Source organism: Euprymna scolopes, chromosome 26 (assembly GCF_053919585.1).
Source record: "Euprymna scolopes isolate OS-2025 chromosome 26, ASM5391958v1, whole genome shotgun sequence".
Lineage (NCBI taxonomy): Eukaryota > Metazoa > Mollusca > Cephalopoda > Sepiida > Sepiolidae > Euprymna > Euprymna scolopes.
This window is the reverse complement of record NC_136507.1, coordinates 93,412,129-93,437,978: the sequence shown is the minus strand read 5'-3', so window position 1 is coordinate 93,437,978 and position 25,850 is coordinate 93,412,129. Positions and strand designations below refer to the sequence as shown.

At 32.5% G+C, this 25,850-nt stretch overlaps 1 protein-coding gene across 1 annotated transcript in view; it reads left to right on the top strand.

Moving 5' to 3' along the window:
* The window catches only part of LOC145247845 (polycystin-1-like protein 2), a 194,003-nt gene that overhangs the window by 50,231 nt on the left and 117,922 nt on the right, over positions 1 to 25,850 (top strand). The window contains exons 5-7 of the mRNA XM_080109468.1: positions 1,967 to 2,191; positions 7,928 to 8,098; positions 24,237 to 24,397. Of these exons, the coding sequence (XP_079965594.1) occupies positions 1,967 to 2,191; positions 7,928 to 8,098; positions 24,237 to 24,397 (557 nt within the window). The remainder of the gene's footprint in view (positions 1 to 1,966; positions 2,192 to 7,927; positions 8,099 to 24,236; positions 24,398 to 25,850) is intronic.

Below are 25,850 nucleotides of genomic sequence, written 5' to 3'. Positions count from 1 at the left end.
CGTTTCTCCTTTTCTTTCATACTCACCCTGTGGTCATCTGGGACAGCAAAATCTACGATTTGACAGGATTTTTCTTTCTTGTTAATTATTACAACATCTGGTCTTCTTGCTTGGATGGATTTATCCGTCTGTATGTCCATGCCCCATAGGATTGTGTGGTTTTCGTTTTCGAGTACTGTTGCGGGCTTATGCTTGACACTTTGTCTGTACGCTCAAAATGCAGTTATTTACATAATTCCCAGGGTACTGCCCTCTGCATTTGGTTGTGTCTGTTTTTGTATTCCTTTTGGGCCAGTTTGCTGCATTCACTTACTATATGGTTTATCGTTTCGTCTCATTGTCCACAGAGTCTGCATTTGCTGTTTTCTTGTGTTTTATCGATCTTTGCTTTGATATAGTTGGTTCTTATCGATTTATCTCGTGGTGCAGTTATTAGGGATTCAGTTTCTCGGTCTACATGTCCTTTTCGCATTCATGTTCAAGTGTTTTCGTCATTCTCATCTTTTATCATTCTTATGAATTTTCCGTGTAGTTGTTTCTCTCCCCATTTTCTTTTCTTGTTTTGTCATTTGTCTCTCTGTTTTCTGTTTTTCTATTTTTTTCAGCGTCTCTCGTAGGCATAATTATCCTTATTATTATTATTATTATTATTATTATTATTATTATTATTATTATTAAATTCTATGAAAAAAATTTCTTTCGTAGAACTGAACAATAACGCAGAGCTGCTTCCCAGATGACTATAACACAGTCGTTTTCAAATCAATGTCAACAAATTCTTCTTAATTAATCATATTCTACCCGATTTCCACTACTATCGATCATTACAGTGTTATCCCATCGTTCACCTGACACTCACTATTATCCTCGAATGTCCTTTGGAACTTGATAAGCGGCGACTCCCTTGTAAAAAATAGTACGTACGATTATTTGACATGAAATGTTGTTGTTCAGTCAACTAAGAAAAGAAAGGCTAAAAATGGCCTAAAATTATTTTCTAATGTAATTTTTACGTATTTCTAATTTTGAATAATGAGTTTTAGAAAAAGTTTCAAGAACTTCTGGCATTAATAAGAACACCTGCTCAACGGCGGTAATTCTAAAGCTAGAGAGTTAGTTTGGCTCTTAGATTATTTGTTTAATTGTGATACCGCGGCACACTACGAACAATTTTGTTTTATACAGAGAAAGACTACGTGGCATTGCTCGGGGCCATTGCAAAACAAAATAGATGGTAAATGTATCACATCCCCCCCCCCAGCGCACTACTACAACCCATACCCCCTCTTCATCTAGAAGAGAAATTTCTGTCATTTATTATGTAATCTCAGTTCTGGGTTTTTACCTGTTCTGTGCAGGATATTGGGCACTATTGATTATGGCTCCCAGCAACGCTAACAAAGGGACGGAGAAATAGTTTATTCCGGGTGACACTGGGTTTGAAAACACCTACTTGATATAGGATCTAAAGCATAAATGAAGCCAAGTTACTTGTTCTATAAAGGATATTAAGCACTTATTAAATTACGGTGGCATCTAGAACACTACTAAAATCACCCCTAAGTCCACCTTGTGTGTGTGTGTGTGTGTGTGTGTGTGTGTGTGTGCGTGCGTGTGTGTGTGTGTGTGTGCGTGTGTGTGTGTGTGTGTGTGTGCGTGCGTGCGTGCGTGTGTGTGTGTGTGTGTGTGCGCGTGCGTGTGTGTGTGTGTGTGTGTGTGTGTGCGCGTGTGTGTGTGTGTGTGTGTGTGTGTGCGTGTGTGTGTGCGTGCGTGCGTGTGTGCGTGTGTGTGTGTGTGTGTGTGTGCGTGCGTGTGTGTGTGTGTGTGTGTGTGCGTGTGTGTGTGTGTGTGTGTGTGTGTGCGTGTGTGTGTGCGTGTGTGTGTGCGTGTGTGTGTGTGTGACATTAATAATACATCTCTATTACATATGTTCTTCTTTCATTTTTTTTCTTTCTCATTTTTCTAGCTCGTCTGGACAGATCATGTTAGCTGCGATTGCTCGGCCAATAAACAAGTGACCGTCTCAAATACATTCTTTGTGCCGCCGAATCTCATCGACTTTTCCACGGTCTTCGTCAAATTCGACATCATCAACAACGGCACCGTTTTCTCCGTCGTCTTGACGATCTTCCTGCTCTTCGTCATCATCTTCGTAATTGCCCTCAGGAAAGATAGGAAAGAAGAGCAAATGGTAAATTAAAGAATTTCTCGACCATCCACAATAAATAACTAATATTTTTCTTCCGTAATCATTACTATTACCGCTGCTTCTATATTATAATAACGAAAAAAATATTGACTTTCAATTTAAAAAAAAGAAAAATGGTATCTACGTAACTGTCACGCCACAAATCGTAACTTATCCAAAAATTATGGAAAACGATTGGATAGAAAAATTATTATTAATGAAAAACAGTTCCGATAAGGATTTTAAAAAGTTTTTGATAAGATTACATGCTGGATCGGACATATTGACGTGACGTAAGCAAAAGGGGAAGTAACTCAGTTGAAAGTAGACAGAATTTATTTACAAAACAAAAATGAACATACCATATACACATAATTTGTGATTTTTTTTTTAAAATAACATTTTCACTGTTTTAATTTGGAATTTTTTCTTAAAAAAAAAATAACAGATTGAATGTGTGAGTAATTGAAAACTTTCTTATCTCCTCTGTTAATTCTCTAATTCAAATCGATAGCTTTTGAAACCAGATCGCTAGATTTTACAAATGTCTTTTTTATACTATATTGTTTTTGTAATTTTTGGATGTGTTACTATTTGGGGGATGAGACTTTGTTTTACTTGAAATTCAATATCTTTTGTCATAATATAAAATCACCGCATTACCGACATAAATTATTTTAAACGAAAATACAGTTAGGGGGATAAAAAAAAACAATTTATTTTATTGGGTTTGCCAAGAAAAGTTTCTTTTTTTTTTTTTTTTTTTTTTTTTGGTTTCTGCACGTTTATGATGAACCCAAGCATCAAGTTTATAAACATAACCGACTTTATGTAATTCATTTCCAGGATCGATTTACAAATCTTGAGAATGTTTGCAATTTGTGTGGTTGTCAAACGGCAATCTTGTTCAATTACGACTTTCACTTGGTCAATATTGATCATTTTAGCCGGCCAGAGCGAAGAGCATTTCATAATATAAACTTTCTCTCTTTTTTTTTAAAATTAAGCAAATCATTTCTGCAACGCACCTTTTGCAATAGCATTCTCTACATATATACTGAACATCGTTGTGCAGGTTTCTATAGATTTTTCCTCCTTTTCAGTAGTAAAAAAACTCAGCAAATATCGGTTGTGCTCTGAAGGATATTCTATTTCAAGGCCTTAAATACAAAAAAAATTAGAGAACTTCACTGTTTCAAAAGTCTATGAAAACAGTATATATGTAACATCATGCCACGAGATTAACTTCCTTATCATAAAAGTTCTCTCTATCTCTCTCCCCCTCTCTCTCTCTCTCTCTCTCTCTCTCTATATATATATATATATATATCACTTTCTCTCTCTCTCTCTCTCTCTCTCTCTCTCTCTATATATATATATATATATATATATATATATATATATATATATATATATATATATATATATCACTTTTGAAGAACACCAAACGCAGTGTCATAATTAATTGCTGAAGGTTTTTTTTTCTATAGTTTAAACGTAAACCATTAAAAAGAAACTTTGGAAAAGACCAAAATACACTTCTAAAGTATATTTCTCCTAAGCAGAAATTAGATAAAAGGGATAAATAATGGGTGGGACAGAAAAAAAAAAACTATCAAGACGTCTTTCAGCCAACCGTTTTCAAGATTAACTTTGGCAACGGGGTAGAAAACATCGTTTAAAAACGTGGTCAAAAGACCATAAATTAATAGCTAGGGTAAAAAAAAAAGAAAAGAAATTATATAGGGAATAGGAGAAAAAAGAGAAACAATCTCAGCGAATACCCATGAGTTCTAAATTATGGGTATGCTCTCTTTGCTTACACATGGATGGTTGGCGCAAATTAATATATATATAATAAAGTAGTTCGTGTTTGTCTGTGTGTACAACTCGCACCACTGGACCGATCATGACCAAACTTGGCATGATGATGTTCTCCCACCTAGGAATAGTGAGCACCATTTTTCAAGTTCAAAGATCAAGGTTATAGCCTATGTATATATATTCTCTCACAGCTCACACTACTGGACCGATCATGGTCAAACCTGATATGATGATGGTGTCCGACCTAGAGACAGTGAACACCATTTTTAACGAGAAGGTTAAAGCCATATTTAAACTCCCCCACCTAGGGATGGTGCACATTCAGTTGGGATTTGTCACTATCCCGGGGGCAGCCACCATGGCGTCGGCCAACTTCTTTTTGAATTTGAATCAGATCACCCCTTCCACCTTCATCCCCTAAACAATTAAGCAAATGTTAACGATTGTGTTTCTTTCTAATTGTTTCAATAGTTATGTGTAATAATATTTGTGTCAACTTTGATATAATCTATTTGCTTTAAAGTTCATAGTTAGATTTCAGTCACTTCAGGAAGTAGTTAAAATTTTTTTTAACACCTTAAAAAATAGTTGCACGTACAGCTAGGATGCCCGCAATACGGTTACCCGAGCGTACATCAAAGATCCGCTCGAAGCGCGGGTCTTTATATATATATATATATATATATATATTTAACCTTATATATATATATATATATATATATATATATATATATATATATATATATATATATATATATATATATTGAAGAAGCCCGCATAAATCGGGCGAAACGTTGAGTATCCAGGTCCTTCCACCTCCATTTTATTTCATATCGTCGGATATATATATATATATATATATATATATATATATATATATATATAATTGTTGAGCTGGATTAAATCCGACGATATGAAATAAAATGGAGGTGGAAGGACCTGGATACTCAACGTTTCGCCCGATTTATGCGGGCTTCTTCAATATATATATATATATATATATATATATATATATATATATATATATATATATATATATATATATAAGGTTAAATATATATATATATATATATATAGAGAGAGAGAGAGAGAGAGAGAGAGAGAAAGAGAGAGAGAAGCGAGAGAGAGAAAGAAAGAGAGAGAGAGCGAGCGAGAGAGAGAAAGAAAGAGGATGTGAGAGACTATATAATTATTTCCAAAACGACGCTGCAGCTCACATAAGCCATAAAACCAATAAACCGGGAGCCCAAAACTCATTTAGGCTCATCGATTGAACACACCCGAACTTGGGATTCGAAACCCAAATCTCTTGCATGCGATGCGAGCAATTGTCACTTGAGCAACAGCGCCACACAAAAGAAAGTCTATTAGCTAACAGAGATAAGGACGAAACTCGAGGCTTGGTCTTCCGGTTTGTTAGCTTCCATGGTTTACGTGAGCTGCGGCGTTGTTTGACTGCAGAAATAATTATATATATATATATATATATATATATATATATATATATATATATATGAAGGGCGTTCCAAAAATAATTATCATGATTGACCTTATGTCTTCATAAGCTCAAAGTTTTATCTCTCTGTTGCAGATATTGACGATGTGAGACTATAAGAAAGCAATATATATATATATATATATATATATATAGCATTTTTCTTTTTATCATATTCTTTTTATTTTTCCATTTCTTGTTCTCGGCATATGACCAGCCGAAGTAGTCCAGAGAGTTGAGGTCAGCGAGGACGGAAGCTAATGAGAGAAGGCTACAAAGTAGTAGTACATCTTTTGAAGCAAAACCTGGGTCTCTCTAGATTTGTGGGCCAGCACTGAGTTCTGCTGCCACACCCCGGGTCTACCGGCGGCCATCTGGTTGCAATAGGGGATCACCACACCCTTCAGCACATCCAAGTACACTTTGGTGTTGACTTTCAAGCCGACTTTGACGATGTGAGGTGGCATTATGTGGCTACACTTGAAACCACACCAAAGACAATAACCGAAACTGGAAACTTTGTTGAGCTGTGCCCTCAAGTGTTGAACCGTCAAGATTTGCATTTTGAGGGTGCTGGCAATGGTCCTGTTGTCATAACTTGTATCGGCATGTTTTTCGAATTTATTTACTTTTAAATATTCCTCATTACTAGAAAATGGATTGTAACAAATTTCATGTTCGGATAGTTATGTTTTTTTTCTCTTCAAAAAAGAGAACCTGCTGCTAAACCTTCCAAAGAGATTTCTGAAGTGTATGGTGACAATACTATAAGGAGAATCAACTGTTCGGTAGTGATTTGCAAAATTCAAACCGAGAAAGCTCTGTCTTGAAAATGACACTCGCAGTGGAAGACATTCAAAATTTGATATTAAAAGACAAAAATTTAAGAAACTCCAAGTACCACAAGTAGAACAGTTGCGCAAGTTATAAGTTTCAAAAAGTGTAGTTCATGACCATTTTCTTTGAATAAAAGTTGCTAAAAAAGAAGAAATCTTGTTGTTTCTCTCCTGTTTGTGTGCCTAAAAACGCTCGGAATTTTCTGGACAACCTAATATTAAAACTCTTGTGTCATTGTAAGATCCAGCCTTATTAAGTTGCATTTCTAAAGAATTCGCAATAGAAACATGTATGCACATATGTAGCCAATAATATATCTTTAAATAAGTATAGTATAATAAGGCTCTACTTGTCATTGAGAACTTGTTTGGGACAATAAATATATGGAAAAGAAATATATTTATTTCCTTAATCCATGGATTTTTAATAATGGCTCATATCTTCGTAGGGAATGAAAGCTATGGATAAACATATATCTTGCTTATCAGCACATATATTGAAAAAGTTATTAAATGTATTTAAAAGTCATAGATAAAGGATAACTCATTGATTTAACTTATATATATATATATATATATATATATATATATATATATATATATATATATATATATACATAATTTTCAAACGATATAATGCTTGAAATTGTTGAACTAGACATTGAAACAATTGTAACGTAAAATGAAATACACTTTTTGTTGCCATCAACATCTTGTCTTGAAGTCTTGATTTTGCACACACAGTATATATATATATATATATATATATATATATATATATATATATATATATATTATTTATATTTATATATATTTATATATATTATATATATGCATATATATGTATATATATTTATATATATATTTATATGTATATATGTATATATGTGGTTATATATATATATATATATGTGTGTGTGTGTGTGTGTGTGTGTGTGTGTGTGTGTGTGTGTGTGTGTGTGAGGGTTTAGGCTCATTACCGCAGGGTCCCGATTTCTAATCTCGTTAGATTCAGCCACTCTGATGAGTCGTAGACGACGAAACACGTGTCAGTGGATAATTATATTTAAAAAAAAATATGTATGTCGCTCCCCATGTGGAGTTGGTTAAAGGGAAAATTATTCCCATCTCGCATTTAGGTAAAAATGCACTTTCGTAAATAATTGAATCTTAAAACGTATCGCAAAGACAAAAACAAATAACATCTAAATAAATCGCAATAGATGGACGCGCGGATAAAGGGTTTAGGTTCATTACCGCAGGGTCCTGCTTTCGAATCTTGTTAGATTCAGCCACTCTGATGTGTCGTAGACGAGGAAACACGTGTCAGCTGATAATCATATTTAAAAAAAAAACATAAAACAATATATATATATATAAAGAGAGAGAAAGTGTGTGTGTGTGGGGGGAATATATATATATATATATATATATATATATATATATATATATATATATATAAAGAGAGAGAAAGTGTGTGCGTGTGTGGGGGGGATAGATAAATAGATTCATAGATATTAAAACAAGTGACATAACCCGTAATAATGTTGATGATATGTAGTTAATTGTTTTGTTATGTTTCAGGATCTCTTCCGTTCGTTGAGAGACAACCATAAAGACGACAGCTTTTATTATTTACTCATCGTATACACGGGACTTAAAGTCGGAGCTGGCACCCAATCCAATATTTGTTTTCTTCTATCCGGAGAACATAGAACCAGTGGCGTCAGGTCACTCAGTGACGAAGCTCACAAGGTAACCAACACAAATTACTACGCATTACTCGTCTTTACAAATGTGAATAATTGTATGTCTCGCCGGAAGTTTAATGGCGTCATTTTACGTCACATCGACCTAAAAGATATCAATGATTGACGATAACCAGTGATATACAAGGTAATTTTGTGACAGCCGGGAAAATCCTGATCGTTTGATCGCTAAAACTTAAATACAATGCTTAAAACACCGTAAAACATTGCGAGAACATAAAACATTTTTGTTTATAAAAAAAAATGCAGATGTTACGAAAAAAATAAATGATTTATTTGGTTTTCATATGAATTAAAATGAACAACCATGTCTGCTGTTTGCTTTTTTTTAATTGTTGCACCAAGATTTTTTTTTTTTTTTTTTTTTTTTTTTTTTTACACGGTTACCGTTTATCTATGCCCAGGGACCACTCAAAGATAAGGGTTAATGAATCAATGTTATAGGCGTTTAAAGTGAAAATTGGGTAAAAATTAATTATTTACGAGGACGGCTCAACAATAATTTGTTTACGTTAGACTTGAAAACGATAATGTTATAGCAAGTTTTACGGCATAATCACGTTGACACACCTGTTCCCGTCAGATCACCGAAGTTAAGCAACGTTGAGCTTGGTCATTACTAAAATGGGTGACCAATTTGGGAATTTCAGGCGCCGTATGTAGGTGAACGTCGACACAACCCTGCAAGAGTTACAAAAACCTAGCGTGGTTATCTCTACGGAAATAAACATGCGAATGGGGGCCTCTTGTGAATTTCATAATCCCATGAAACTTTATCCTTCGGAGGAAGCCGGTTAAACCCAAATACGATTAGTGCTCTCTCTCTCTCTCACACACACACACACACACACACACACACACACACACACACAAATGGGAAGCAGTCCCGTGATATGTTTTATATATTGGCAGTTTTTTGGAAAAAAAAACTTCGTTCATGGAATTGTCGTTTAGTTTTAGGTACATATAGAGAGGAAGGGAATTTGTTAGCAATGATTGCAGCTCGGCGAGTGTTTGCTGCGAGTGTTTTACAAGGGTGAAACCATAGATTGAAGCTGAGTCGAGAATGTGTTTGAGGACGGTTTAGCTATTTATGAACAACAAATTAAGTTGCGACAAACGTCTCCTGCTGATTCATTATTTGTCTTATATTTAGGCACGACAAATTAAGGCATGACAAATTAAGGCATGACAAATGTTTTGTTTTTTTTCACTAAAATCTTTCTAAAAGAGAAAATTTTTTATTTCAAACTTAGGGAGCATATTAAAACAAGAATACGAATAAAAAAAAAATGTTACCTTAAGTTAAAAGAAAAATGTATGTTTGCTTTTTTAAAATCGTAACTGTTTTTTTTTTTGTCTTTTCTATAGTAAGCGTTTGTTTCTTTTAATTGTAATTGTTTAACAAAACAATGACGATGAAAAATAAATGTATCAAAATATTATTTAATTCCCCTAAATCTCAGCCTATCAGTCTAAGAGAAAACGTGTTTTTTTTATTTTTACAAAGATTTTTAGTGAAAAAACAACAGACCGTCTAATTTAAAATCGGTTGACATAAGGTTGCTAAAATGACGTGTCAAAATATTACACGAATCAGTAGAAACCATTTGACGTGAATTGTCGCGCCTTAATTAATCGTACATAAATAGCAAAATCACTTTTGAAGGTAGAGTTGTTGAATATGGATACTTCCGATAAAATTGTCCCAAGAGTTATCACGAAGTACAGACACACAAAATTATATCAAATATTATATATATTTTTTATATGAAAAAAAAAAAACTACATTTGTTATGCCTTAATTTGTCATGCCTTAATTTGTCGTGCCTTAATTTGTCGTGCCTAAATATAAGACAAATAGTGAATCAGCAGGAGACGTTTGTCACAACTTAATTTGTTGTTCATAAATAGCTAAATCGTCCTCAAACACATTCTCGACTCAGCTTCAATTATTATCAGTTAGTTACAACTTTTTGGACAAATATAGTAAAATAGTCCCAAAAATGGAGTGTTTTTATTAGCCCTGAAAGAGCCCCTGGAGCACATCCAAGAGTTATCGTGAAGTATAGACAAACAAAATTATATAGAAATCAGTTAGTTACAACTTTCAGAAAGTTTTATAAAAATCCAAGGCATGTACATAGCCCCGACAAACCCACTTAGCAACAAAATTACACCCCTTCAGTGTTGAGGTCCCTAAATGTCAGAAAGTTTTCTACTCTAATATTTTTCCCCTCGAACAGCTAGACTTTGGAATTCCTTTCCTGCTGTCTGCTTCCCTGGCTGTACTGAAATGCAGAAGTTTAAATGTAGCGTAAACCAACATCTTTTATCGTTTCATGGCTTCAAATAGTAGTCTCTTACGTCCAAGTGCCGTTATACCTTTTTTTGTGGCGAAGGTGAGTAAAATCAAATGTCGTACAGCACGCAAAGAATATAAATGTACGTGTCAAAAGAAGGAATTGGAGCATTTGTTCCGACGTGGAAATTCCAGAGTATGCCTTATTCTCCTATATGCACAGCTGCTAGTGCGTATAGGCAGCAAGTATTCTGCCGTTTTAACCTGTAACAGAGCATGGACGCGCGTAGGGACGTCACGGTAAGGAAGAAGAAAAAAAAAAAACTATAAAAAGAACGTGCAAACCGAATAGGACGTTAGAGAAAATGATCACGTTAGAGAGGTGGGTGACGTCACAACCATAACGAGAAGTTACGAATGAAGGATAAAGATCTTTTATTAAAACCTGAAACAGGAGTGTAAAATTTTTCCTATCCTTTATCTCCTTTGCGACTGAGTTTACAACATCCTTTGTCCCATGTGTCTACATGTTAACGCGTGTGTGGATGTGTATAACGTTACAAAACGCCATAAAGTTAAAAACGCTACATTGTAAATAAAAAAACGCATCTTACAAGTAAATAACAAACACCGCATTCTCCATTGTAAATATATTAAAAAAACCTACCCTGCATTGAAAATAAAAACGCACCTTACATTGTAAAAATAAAAATAAAAATAAACGCATCTTGCATTGAAAATAAAAACGCATCCTGCATTGAAAATGAAAACGCATCCTGCATTGAAAATAAAAACGCATTCTTTATTGAAAATAAAAACGCATCCTACATTGAAAATAAAAACGCAGCCTGCATTGAAAATGAAAACGCATCCTGCATTGAAAATAAAAACGCATCCTGCATTGAAAATAAAAACGCATCTTGCATTGAAAATGAAAACGCATCCTGCATTGAAAATAAAAACGCATTCTTTATTGAAAATAAAAACGCATCCTGCATTGAAAATGAAAACGCAGCCTGCATTGAAAATAAAAACGCATCCTGCATTGAAAATGAAAACGCATCCTGCATTGAAAATGAAAACGCATCCTGCATTGAAAATAAAAACGCATTCTTTATTGAAAATAAAAACGCATCCTACATTGAAAATAAAAACGCATCCTACATTGAAAATAAAAACGCATCCTGCATTGAAAATAAAAACGCATCCTACATTGAAAATAAAAACGCATCCTACATTGAAAATAAAAACGCATCCTACATTGAAAATAAAAACGCATTCTTTATTGAAAATAAAAACGCATTCTTTATTGAAAATAAAAACGCATTCTTTATTGAAAATAAAAACGCATCTTGCATTGAAAATGAAAACGCATCCTGCATTGAAAATAAAAACGCATTCTTTATTGAAAATAAAAACGCATCCTGCATTGAAAATGAAAACGCAGCCTGCATTGAAAATAAAAACGCATCCTGCATTGAAAATGAAAACGCATCCTGCATTGAAAATGAAAACGCATCCTGCATTGAAAATAAAAACGCATTCTTTATTGAAAATAAAAACGCATCCTACATTGAAAATAAAAACGCATCCTACATTGAAAATAAAAACGCATCCTACATTGAAAATAAAAACGCATCCTACATTGAAAATAAAAACGCATCCTACATTGAAAATAAAAACGCATCCTACATTGAAAATAAAAACGCATCCTACATTGAAAATAAAAACGCATCCTGCATTGAAAATAAAAACGCATCCTACATTGAAAATAAAAACGCATCTTGCATTGAAAATAAAAACGCATCCTACATTGAAAATAAAAACGCATTCTTTATTGAAAATAAAAACGCATTCTTTATTGAAAATAAAAACGCATTCTTTATTGAAAATAAAAACGCATTCTTTATTGAAAATAAAAACGCATCCTACATTGAAAATAAAAACGCATCCTGCATTGAAAATAAAAACGCATCCTACATTGAAAATAAAAACGCATCCTACATTGAAAATAAAAACGCATCTTGCATTGAAAATAAAAACGCATCCTACATTGAAAATAAAAACGCATTCTTTATTGAAAATAAAAACGCATTCTTTATTGAAAATAAAAACGCATTCTTTATTGAAAATAAAAACGCATTCTTTATTGAAAATAAAAACGCATCCTACATTGAAAATAAAAACGCATCCTGCATTGAAAATAAAAACGCATCTTGCATTGAAAATAAAAACGCATTCTACATTGAAAATAAAAACGCATCTTGCATTGAAAATAAAAACGCATCCTACATTGAAAATAAAAACGCATCTTGCATTGAAAATAAAAACGCATCCTACATTGAAAATAAAAACGCATCTTGCATTGAAAATAAAAACGCATCCTACATTGAAAATAAAAACGCATTCTACATTGAAAATAAAAACGCATCTTGCATTGAAAATAAAAACGCATTCTACATTGAAAATAAAAACGCATCTTGCATTGAAAATAAAAACGCATCCTACATTGAAAATAAAAACGCATCTTGCATTGAAAATAAAAACGCATCCTACATTGAAAATAAAAACGCATCTTGCATTGAAAATAAAAACGCATCCTACATTGAAAATAAAAACGCATTCTACATTGAAAATAAAAACGCATCTTGCATTGAAAATAAAAACGCATCCTACATTGAAAATAAAAACGCATCCTACATTGAAAATAAAAACGCATCCTACATTGAAAATAAAAACGCATTCTTTATTGAAAATAAAAACGCATTCTTTATTGAAAATAAAAACGCATTCTTTATTGAAAATAAAAACGCATTCTTTATTGAAAATAAAAACGCATCCTACATTGAAAATAAAAACGCATTCTTTATTGAAAATAAAAACGCATTCTTTATTGAAAATAAAAACGCATTCTTTATTGAAAATAAAAACGCATTCTTTATTGAAAATAAAAACGCATTCTTTATTGAAAATAAAAACGCATTCTTTATTGAAAATAAAAACGCATCCTACATTGAAAATAAAAACGCATTCTACATTGAAAATAAAAACGCATCTTGCATTGAAAATAAAAACGCATCCTGCATTGAAAATAAAAACGCATCCTACATTGAAAATAAAAACGCATCCTACATTGAAAATAAAAACGCATCTTTATTGAAAATAAAAACGCATTCTTTATTGAAAATAAAAACGCATTCTTTATTGAAAATAAAAACGCATTCTTTATTGAAAATAAAAACGCATTCTTTATTGAAAATAAAAACGCATTCTTTATTGAAAATAAAAACGCATTCTTTATTGAAAATAAAAACGCATTCTTTATTGAAAATAAAAACGCATCCTACATTGAAAATAAAAACGCATTCTACATTGAAAATAAAAACGCATCTTGCATTGAAAATAAAAACGCATCCTACATTGAAAATAAAAACGCATCCTACATTGAAAATAAAAACGCATCCTACATTGAAAATAAAAACGCATCTTTATTGAAAATAAAAACGCATTCTTTATTGAAAATAAAAACGCATTCTTTATTGAAAATAAAAACGCATTCTTTATTGAAAATAAAAACGCATTCTTTATTGAAAATAAAAACGCATTCTTTATTGAAAATAAAAACGCATTCTTTATTGAAAATAAAAACGCATCCTACATTGAAAATAAAAACGCATTCTTTATTGAAAATAAAAACGCATCCTACATTGAAAATAAAAACGCATCCTACATTGAAAATAAAAACGCATCCTACATTGAAAATAAAAACGCATCCTACATTGAAAATAAAAACGCATCTTGCATTGAAAATAAAAACGCATTCTTTATTGAAAATAAAAACGCATTCTTTATTGAAAATAAAAACGCATTCTTTATTGAAAATAAAAACGCATTCTTTATTGAAAATAAAAACGCATCCTACATTGAAAATAAAAACGCATTCTTTATTGAAAATAAAAACGCATCCTACATTGAAAATAAAAACGCATCCTACATTGAAAATAAAAACGCATCCTACATTGAAAATAAAAACGCATCCTACATTGAAAATAAAAACGCATCCTACATTGAAAATAAAAACGCATCCTACATTGAAAATAAAAACGCATCTTGCATTGAAAATAAAAACGCATTCTTTATTGAAAATAAAAACGCATTCTTTATTGAAAATAAAAACGCATTCTTTATTGAAAATAAAAACGCATCCTACATTGAAAATAAAAACGCATCCTACATTGAAAATAAAAACGCATCCTACATTGAAAATAAAAACGCATTCTTTATTGAAAATAAAAACGCATTCTTTATTGAAAATAAAAACGCATCCTACATTGAAAATAAAAACGCATCCTGCATTGAAAATAAAAACGCATCCTACATTGAAAATAAAAACGCATCTTGCATTGAAAATAAAAACGCATCCTACATTGAAAATAAAAACGCATTCTTTATTGAAAATAAAAACGCATTCTTTATTGAAAATAAAAACGCATTCTTTATTGAAAATAAAAACGCATTCTTTATTGAAAATAAAAACGCATCCTACATTGAAAATAAAAACGCATCCTGCATTGAAAATAAAAACGCATCCTGCATTGAAAATAAAAACGCATCCTACATTGAAAATAAAAACGCATCCTACATTGAAAATAAAAACGCATCTTGCATTGAAAATAAAAACGCATCCTACATTGAAAATAAAAACGCATTCTTTATTGAAAATAAAAACGCATCCTACATTGAAAATAAAAACGCATCCTGCATTGAAAATAAAAACGCATCCTACATTGAAAATAAAAACGCATCCTACATTGAAAATAAAAACGCATCCTACATTGAAAATAAAAACGCATCCTACATTGAAAATAAAAACGCATCCTACATTGAAAATATAAACGCATCCTACATTGAAAATAAAAACGCATCTTGCATTGAAAATAAAAACGCTTCCTACATTGAAAATAAAAACGCATTCTTTATTGAAAATAAAAACGCATCCTACATTGAAAATAAAAACGCATTCTTTATTGAAAATAAAAACGCATCCTACATTGAAAATAAAAACGCATCCTACATTGAAAATAAAAACGCATCCTACATTGAAAATAAAAACGCATCCTACATTGAAAATAAAAACGCATCCTACATTGAAAATAAAAACGCATCCTACATTGAAAATAAAAACGCATCCTACATTGAAAATAAAAACGCATCTTGCATTGAAAATAAAAACGCTTCCTACATTGAAAATAAAAACGCATTCTTTATTGAAAATAAAAACGCATTCTTTATTGAAAATAAAAACGCATTCTTTATTGAAAATAAAAACGCATTCTTTATTGAAAATAAAAACGCATCCTACATTGAAAATAAAAACGCATCCTGCATTGAAAATAAAAACGCATCCTACATTGAAAATAAAAACGCATCTTGCATTGAAAATAAAAACGCATCCTACATTGAAAATAAAAACGCATTCTTTATTGAAAATAAAAACGCATTCTTTATTGAAAATAAAAACGCATTCTTTATTGAAAATAAAAACGCATCTTGCATTGAAAATGAAAACGCATCCTGCATTGAAAATAAAAACGCATTCTTTATTGAAAATAAAAACGCATCCTGCATTGAAAATGAAAACGCAGCCTGCATTGAAAATAAAAACGCATCCTGCATTGAAAATGAAAACGCATCCTGCATTGAAAATGAAAACGCATCCTGCATTGAAAATAAAAACGCATTCTTTATTGAAAATAAAAACGCATCCTACATTGAAAATAAAAACGCATCCTACATTGAAAATAAAAACGCATCTTGCATTGAAAATAAAAACGCATCCTACATTGAAAATAAAAACGCATTCTTTATTGAAAATAAAAACGCATTCTTTATTGAAAATAAAAACGCATTCTTTATTGAAAATAAAAACGCATTCTTTATTGAAAATAAAAACGCATCCTACATTGAAAATAAAAACGCATCCTGCATTGAAAATAAAAACGCATCCTACATTGAAAATAAAAACGCATCCTACATTGAAAATAAAAACGCATCTTGCATTGAAAATAAAAACGCATCCTACATTGAAAATAAAAACGCATTCTTTATTGAAAATAAAAACGCATTCTTTATTGAAAATAAAAACGCATTCTTTATTGAAAATAAAAACGCATTCTTTATTGAAAATAAAAACGCATCCTACATTGAAAATAAAAACGCATCCTGCATTGAAAATAAAAACGCATCCTACATTGAAAATAAAAACGCATTCTACATTGAAAATAAAAACGCATCCTACATTGAAAATAAAAACGCATTCTTTATTGAAAATAAAAACGCATTCTTTATTGAAAATAAAAACGCATTCTTTATTGAAAATAAAAACGCATTCTTTATTGAAAATAAAAACGCATTCTTTATTGAAAATAAAAACGCATCCTTTATTGAAAATAAAAACGCATTCTTTATTGAAAATAAAAACGCATCCTACATTGAAAATAAAAACGCATCCTTTATTGAAAATAAAAACGCATTCTTTATTGAAAATAAAAACGCATCCTACATTGAAAATAAAAACGCATCCTTTATTGAAAATAAAAACGCATTCTTTATTGAAAATAAAAACGCATCCTACATTGAAAATAAAAACGCATCCTTTATTGAAAATAAAAACGCATTCTTTATTGAAAATAAAAACGCATCCTACATTGAAAATAAAAACGCATCCTTTATTGAAAATAAAAACGCATTCTTTATTGAAAATAAAAACGCATCCTACATTGAAAATAAAAACGCATCCTTTATTGAAAATAAAAACGCATTCTTTATTGAAAATAAAAACGCATCCTACATTGAAAATAAAAACGCATTCTTTATTGAAAATAAAAACGCATTCTTTATTGAAAATAAAAACGCATCCTACATTGAAAATAAAAACGCATCCTGCATTGAAAATAAAAACGCATCCTACATTGAAAATAAAAACGCATCTTGCATTGAAAATAAAAACGCATCCTACATTGAAAATAAAAACGCATTCTTTATTGAAAATAAAAACGCATTCTTTATTGAAAATAAAAACGCATTCTTTATTGAAAATAAAAACGCATTCTTTATTGAAAATAAAAACGCATCCTACATTGAAAATAAAAACGCATCCTGCATTGAAAATAAAAACGCATCCTACATTGAAAATAAAAACGCATCCTACATTGAAAATAAAAACGCATCCTACATTGAAAATAAAAACGCATCCTACATTGAAAATAAAAACGCATCCTGCATTGAAAATAAAAACGCATCCTACATTGAAAATAAAAACGCATCTTGCATTGAAAATAAAAACGCATCCTACATTGAAAATAAAAACGCATTCTTTATTGAAAATAAAAACGCATTCTTTATTGAAAATAAAAACGCATTCTTTATTGAAAATAAAAACGCATTCTTTATTGAAAATAAAAACGCATCCTACATTGAAAATAAAAACGCATCCTGCATTGAAAATAAAAACGCATCCTACATTGAAAATAAAAACGCATCTTGCATTGAAAATAAAAACGCATCCTACATTGAAAATAAAAACGCATCCTACATTGAAAATAAAAACGCATTCTTTATTGAAAATAAAAACGCATTCTTTATTGAAAATAAAAACGCATTCTTTATTGAAAATAAAAACGCATTCTTTATTGAAAATAAAAACGCATCCTACATTGAAAATAAAAACGCATCCTGCATTGAAAATAAAAACGCATCCTACATTGAAAATAAAAACGCATCTTGCATTGAAAATAAAAACGCATTCTTTATTGAAAATAAAAACGCATTCTTTATTGAAAATAAAAACGCATTCTTTATTGAAAATAAAAACGCATTCTTTATTGAAAATAAAAACGCATTCTTTATTGAAAATAAAAACGCATTCTTTATTGAAAATAAAAACGCATCCTACATTGAAAATAAAAACGCATCCTGCATTGAAAATAAAAACGCATCCTACATTGAAAATAAAAACGCATCTTGCATTGAAAATAAAAACGCATCCTACATTGAAAATAAAAACGCATCCTACATTGAAAATAAAAACGCATCTTGCATTGAAAATAAAAACACATCCTACATTGAAAATAAAAACGCATTCTTTATTGAAAATAAAAACGCATTCTTTATTGAAAATAAAAACGCATTCTTTATTGAAAATAAAAACGCATTCTTTATTGAAAATAAAAACGCATCCTACATTGAAAATAAAAACGCATCCTGCATTGAAAATAAAAACGCATTCTTTATTGAAAATAAAAACGCATCCTACATTGAAAATAAAAACGCATCCTGCATTGAAAATGAAAACGCATCCTACATTGAAAATAAAAACGCATTCTTTATTGAAAATAAAAACGCATCCTGCATTGAAAATAAAAACGCATTCTTTATTGAAAATAAAAACGCATCCTACATTGAAAATAAAAACGCATTCTTTATTGAAAATAAAAACGCATTCTTTATTGAAAATAAAAACGCATCCTACATTGAAAATAAAAACGCATCCTACATTGAAAATAAAAACGCATCCTACATTGAAAATAAAAACGCATTCTTTATTGAAAATAAAAACGCATCCTACATTGAAAATAAAAACGCATCCTGCATTGAAAATGAAAACGCATCCTACATTGAAAATAAAAACGCATCCTACATTGAAAATAAAAACGCATTCTTTATTGAAAATAAAAACGCATCTTGCATTGAAAATGAAAACGCATCTTGCATTGAAAATGAAAACGCATCCTGCATTGAAAATAAAAACGCATTCTTCATTGAAAATAAAAACGCATCCTGCATTGAAAATGAAAACGCAGCCTGCATTGAAAATAAAAACGCATCCTGCATTGAAAATGAAAACGCATCCTGCATTGAAAATAAAAACGCATCCTGCATTGAAAATGAAAACGCAGCCTGCATTGAAAATAAAAACGCATCCTGCATTGAAAATGAAAACGCAGCCTGCATTGAAAATAAAAACGCATCCTGCATTGAAAATGAAAACGCAGCCTGCATTGAAAATAAAAACGCATCCTACATTGAAAATAAAAACGCATCTTGCATTGAAAATAAAAACGCATCCTACATTGAAAATAAAAACGCATCTTGCATTGAAAATAAAAACGCATTCTTTATTGAAAATAAAAACGCATTCTTTATTGAAAATAAAAACGCATTCTTTATTGAAAATAAAAACGCATTCTTTATTGAAAATAAAAACGCATTCTTTATTGAAAATAAAAACGCATCCTACATTGAAAATAAAAACGCATTCTTTATTGAAAATAAAAACGCATCCTGCATTGAAAATGAAAACGCATCCTACATTGAAAATATAAACGCATCTTGCATTGAAAATAAAAACGCATCCTACATTGAAAATAAAAACGCATCCTACATTGAAAATAAAAACGCATTCTTTATTAAAAATAAAAACGCATCTTGCATTGAAAATGAAAACGCATCTTGCATTGAAAATGAAAACGCATCCTGCATTGAAAATAAAAACGCATTCTTCATTGAAAATAAAAACGCATCCTGCATTGAAAATGAAAACGCAGCCTGCATTGAAAATAAAAACGCATCCTGCATTGAAAATGAAAACGCATCCTGCATTGAAAATGAAAACGCATCCTGCATTGAAAATAAATACGCAGCCTGCATTGAAAATAAAAACGCATCCTGCATTGAAAATGAAAACGCATCCTGCATTGAAAATAAAAACGCATTCTTCATTGAAAATAAAAACGCATCCTGCATTGAAAATGAAAACGCAGCCTGCATTGAAAATAAAAACGCATCCTGCATTGAAAATAAAAACGCATCCTGCATTGAAAATGAAAACGCAGCCTGCATTGAAAATAAAAACGCATCCTGCATTGAAAATAAAAACGCATCCTGCATTGAAAATGAAAACGCATCCTGCATTGAAAATAAAAACGCAGCCTGCATTGAAAATAAAAACGCATCCTGCATTGAAAATGAAAACGCATCCTGCATTGAAAATAAAAACGCAGCCTGCATTGAAAATAAAAACGCATCCTGCATTGAAAATGAAAACGCATCCTGCATTGAAAATAAAAACGCACCCTATATTGTAAAAAAAAAAAAAAAGAACGCACCCTGCATTGGAGAAAAAAAAAACTGACCCTATATTGTAAATACAAAATGCGCACTCTGCAAAAAAAAAAAAAAAAAAAAAAAAAAAAGCAAGAAAATGCTGTCGAAAACCGAAAATTTGTTTGTTATGCTTTTTTACAGACTGCATTGTGCGAAGGTTAAGGTGAACCGGTGTCGATCGAAAGCTGTTCATCTTATTTCACTCATCTACTGGGGTCCTTACACGCTAATGTATCCATTTATATCCTCAATACACCATTGTTAGTGTAACAGCCGCAGTTAAGAGTATGTATGCTGATAAACTATTTACCTCTTCTCCAGGACGTTAGACACAAGGTCAGCTGTGGGTTTGGGGAAAGTGTTTCTGTTTAATAAGCTGTACTCAAATTAGCCGACTCTGGTTTTTATTCGTGTCGTTAACCACTCAGCCGCATATTTTTTTTATTAAGGGGTCATCACATATCAAGGCGCGGAGGCCACTCGGGGATAAGGATTAATGTGTGTATTGTAGTCATTGAGACAGTTGGGTAATAATCGTTTTTAAAGTAATTTGGTATAGGTAGATTATTTACGAGGACGGCTCAACAAGGACTTATTTACGTTGAGATTGAAGGTAATGATATTGCAGTCAGCTGGAAAGGAGACCAGTGAAACAGAGTTCCACAGGCATGGCAGAAGGTCTGTTCATGGAATCGGTGTTTAGGAAGAAGGTCTGTTCATGGAATCGGTGTTTAGGTTTAGGCAACGATAGAGAGTGAGAGAATTTATCAATAGTGACATAACCACAAAACGCCTCGATCCTGAATATGACCTTAAACTATATCCGATGGTGAGGCCCCAGCTTGCAGGCTTTGGGGAGTGTGGAGCCACCCTTTAATTGCCATTGCTCTCAGGTCCACTCTGACCCGGAGTGGTAGTACCTGTTAGAGTCCCAACTATGGGTTGAATAGAAACCGACTTTAAAAAAAACAAAACAAATATACTCTATTAAAAAATCGTTCTTCAAAATCACTAGATTCGGCATTAAATAACCTGAAAAGGGTTGGTATTTCGTAAAACAAAAACAACCAACCAACCAACAAAACGCCTCGATTCGTTGAAATTAGAAACTCAGGTCAATATAATCAACAATCCACACCTTATCGCAAGCTGTCATCCAACACAAGCAAGGGTCCACGCGACAGATTTTAGTGCGTGTGACTTTCTTCAATTCTATTCTTACAGATACGGAATTGTACACGACAATAAAATGGTGCCCACATAAGTTTTCGCAGACAAAGTAGATTCGCCGAAAGCAACAGCTTTTATCTCCACTTGTTTATTTCGCTATTTCTCAATCAATAAATGACAATCGAAAATCCTAATCTCTCCACCTTTAAAACGAGCACATCTTTTTTCGTGACGACAATAGAAATCAAAGAATAACAATTTGGTGAAACCTACTTGTCTTGTCAGATAATCGTCTGACAACAATGATTGGACAGAAAAGACTTACGAGGTGCCTTAAATAAGTCTCCATTGGCGGTATGCCTTTTTTGGGGGTAAACGTGAGTTTAAAAAATATATACATCCCAGGGTATGTACATTTTTTTATTATTGCAAGGACCGCAGGGACCTGTGGCGCAGTGCTTAGAGTACTGGGAAAAATCAATTGTAAAAGTGATATTCTCCTGAAGGTTGAAGGTTCAATCCTCAGTGTGGGCGATCGAAATATACATTTGCGAATTACTTACGACCTCTATCCAGTCATGGCTGACGGAACAAGAGCACGCTACCCCCGTGAAGTAAATAAAGGGTTCTGCTCGAAATTTCGTCCAAATTCCCGAGTTCAACGGAAACATTCCCGAGTTCGACAAGATACACCGGAAGAAGGTCGGAGGTTATATCGATCGAAACGTTGTGAAAATCACACTCAAGATGAGAACAGTAGTCCGATGAATAATAATATATTCCAGGGTATTTACATTTTTTTTTATTATTGAATTGAAACTCTATCTTATAACTAAAAATGTTTAAAATACGCAGTTATTTTATTTAGAAATCGAAATATTTTTAAGAGGTTGGGGCCTACGATAAGTGTCAAGTACGTTAGCTAGCTTAGTTATGCAGTTTGTATTGATAAGCCAGATGTATCCAAACGAAATATTTAACAGATAAAGGAGTAGTTGTAACAATAATGATCGGAACAAATTAAATATTTAAAACAAAAAACGAAAGGTTAAATAAAGACAAGTTAAATATTTGAAGCAAATATATATCCGAGGTGCCTTCAATAAGTTTCCAGACTTTTTTGCACAGGCATTTAAAATTGCCGTAGGCTCTTGAAAATTCAGTATGCTATTGCTATACATCCTGTGAGATGACTGACCAATTTTTGTGATTTCAGGTTCAAATGAACAGCTACAGCAGGAACTGGAATACACCCTACTAAAGCCTAATTTTCACAGCTGGTAAATTTCAAAAATGCAATCTGGATATAAGGACACTTTAGAAGAACGATATGCAATAAAATTCTGTTATAAACATTTTAAAAAATGCCACAGAAATGTATGAATGCTTAAGACTGCTTTTAGACCATCTTACCTGAATCGAGCATCAGTTTTTGAGTAGCATAATAGATTCAAGGAAGTCGAGGAGTTTGTGAGGGATGATGAGAGGTGTGGGAGGGGTAAGGAAGTAATAACACGTAAGTTGATAGGCCAAATAAAGAATTTCATGGATAAGGATAATCGGGTGTCTATAGAGACAATAAGTACACAGTTTGATGTCAGTGTGGGAACTGTACATAATTATTCGAAAGGAACTGAGGATGCGGAAGATTTGTGCGAATTCACCAGTCCACAACTCCATCCTTGTCACAGACTATTTGACCAAGATGGACATAAAGACAGTTCCTTGCCCTCCCTATAGGCCACACCTTTCTCCTTGTGACTTTTGATTATTCCCTAAGCCCAGGGAAAACCTTAGAGGCTGTCGTTATGAGACAATTGAGGAGATGAAAGAAGCTGTGAGAGAGGGGTCATTGACAAGCTCACACAAGAGGGCTTCCATGGGGCCTTCCAGAAGATGTCAGAACGGTATTCAACGTTCTGAAAAGAAGACATAACTGTTTTAAAACGATTGTAATTTAAACGATTAGATAGAGTGAAAAACACTCTTTAAAACGATATATAAAGTAAAGGTATTATAACGAAAACTTATTTGAAAATACATCATTTGAAATCAAAATTTAAAATTTCTTTTCAACCTAATACATGTAAAGAATTGCGCCAAAAATTAAATATTTTCTGGATTATCTGAATTATCCGATACTAGAAGAGTTTCATTTTTATTAATATATTTTTGTGACTTTTTTTTTGCATAGGCGTCACCACTTATCAAGGCCCTGGGGGCACTCGAGGATAAGGGTTAAAGAGTGTACAGTAGTCAATTGGACAATATAGTAAATGTTAGTAATGGAAATTCAGTAAATTTGTTAACTTAAGGGGAATGGCTTATCAAGAACTTGTTTACATTGGACTTGAAGACAACCATATTTTAGTCAGCTGGAAAGCAGGAAAACGAAGACAGTTCCACAATCGTGCAGTTTGTGATGTATAATTTTTTTTTTTTTGCCATTAAATGTTTAATTTTCGTTTTCTTCTTGTTCATCTTTTAGGGATTTAAATCTGGTTCGGTGCGAAAATTTGTGATGAGTACCCCAGATCATTTGGGCGATTTACTCTTCTTAAAAATCTGGACGGACGCTTCCGGGCGCGGAGAAGAATCCTCCTGGTTCCTCGATCGGTTTGAAGTGATGGAAGTGAACACTGAAAAAACGTGAGTTGTTCCGTATCGAGAGTGTAAGTCCGAGTTTGGAATGACATGTCGTTGCCCACGTCGTTTATAGAATCTAAATACGTCGACACGGAAAAGGTAAATGGATACCACAAAAAAGTCATTCATACATTTTGAATGTTTCGACTTCTTTCGCCGATAGCTAACTCTCGGAGACGTACAAAGCAATAGTAATTGTTTGAAGTGCAGAATAGTGAACAGTCGAAAAATCGTAAACGACCAAAAAGAAATAACACCATGTGAAATACTATACGCAGTAGAATTTAATTATCTACCGACCTGCATATTTTTAATGTGCTGAAACAGTTATTAAAGTTTCTTTATTTCAAAATATTTCTTTTTAGATTGTCAGTAGAACCAATTATAACTTAGCTCTAGATTCAATCCTCAGTGTGGGCTGTACTAATTACTTAAGACTTCTACTCTATTATGACTGCCAGAACGAGAGCAAGCTACCTCCGTGGACGAAATGAAAGTTCTGTTCAAACTTCCGTACAAATTTCCGAGTTTGAATTTATGAATACGAAAAGACGCGTCCGAAGAAGGTCGATGGTTACATCGGCAGGGGGGTTTATCAGAATAATATCTATAATGAGAACAGTAGTCCGAATAATTTAAAAAATACAAATTATCAATCCTTATCTAAAAAAAATACATAAAGTCAGAAGGAATGTAACACAGTGTATATGAGCGCGTGGGAAAATATCAGATTTATATGCAATTAGTTTTATTTCTTCTGTCAAAAAAATTGTAATCAATACGATAATCGTTTTTTATAATGAGAAAATTTATAAATATCTAATATCTTACAAAGTGCAACAAAATGCTAATTACATTTTTCTTTACATGGAGGTTACCACTTATCAAGGCTCGGAAGCAACTCGTGGATAAGGGTTATTGCGTGTACAGTAATCAATGGGATAGTATCGTAGTAATCGTTAGTAATGGAGATTTGATAAAGTGTCTTACTAAAGAGGGCGGTTCATCAGGAATTTGTTTATGTTGGACTTGAAGACATCCAGGTCATAGTCAGGTGGGAAACAGGCAAGCGGAAGAAAGTTCCACAGTCGTTCACTTTTTAGAGAGAAACTTTGTTCATGGAATCTACGCTTTGTTTTAGGCACAGATAAAGAGTGTGGAAAATTAATGATAGTGGTTTCAGCTAGATGGGTGTTTATTGTGAAAGATTGGCGAGGGGGATCAGAGATTAGAGCTCAGACGAGTACCTGCCATGGAAATAACGATAAAACAAAGACTGGCTCGCAACGTCTCTTCTGTGGGAGAGAGGTCGCAGGGAAGAGAAAAGGGCATCCACCACTAAGCCACGAAGTCTATTTTGTACTCTGTCAAGACAGGATAGGCTGTTTTTAGTAGCTCCTGCCCAGATGTGATAGCAGTACACCATCCTTGGACTACTTGGCTCTTATACAAATAG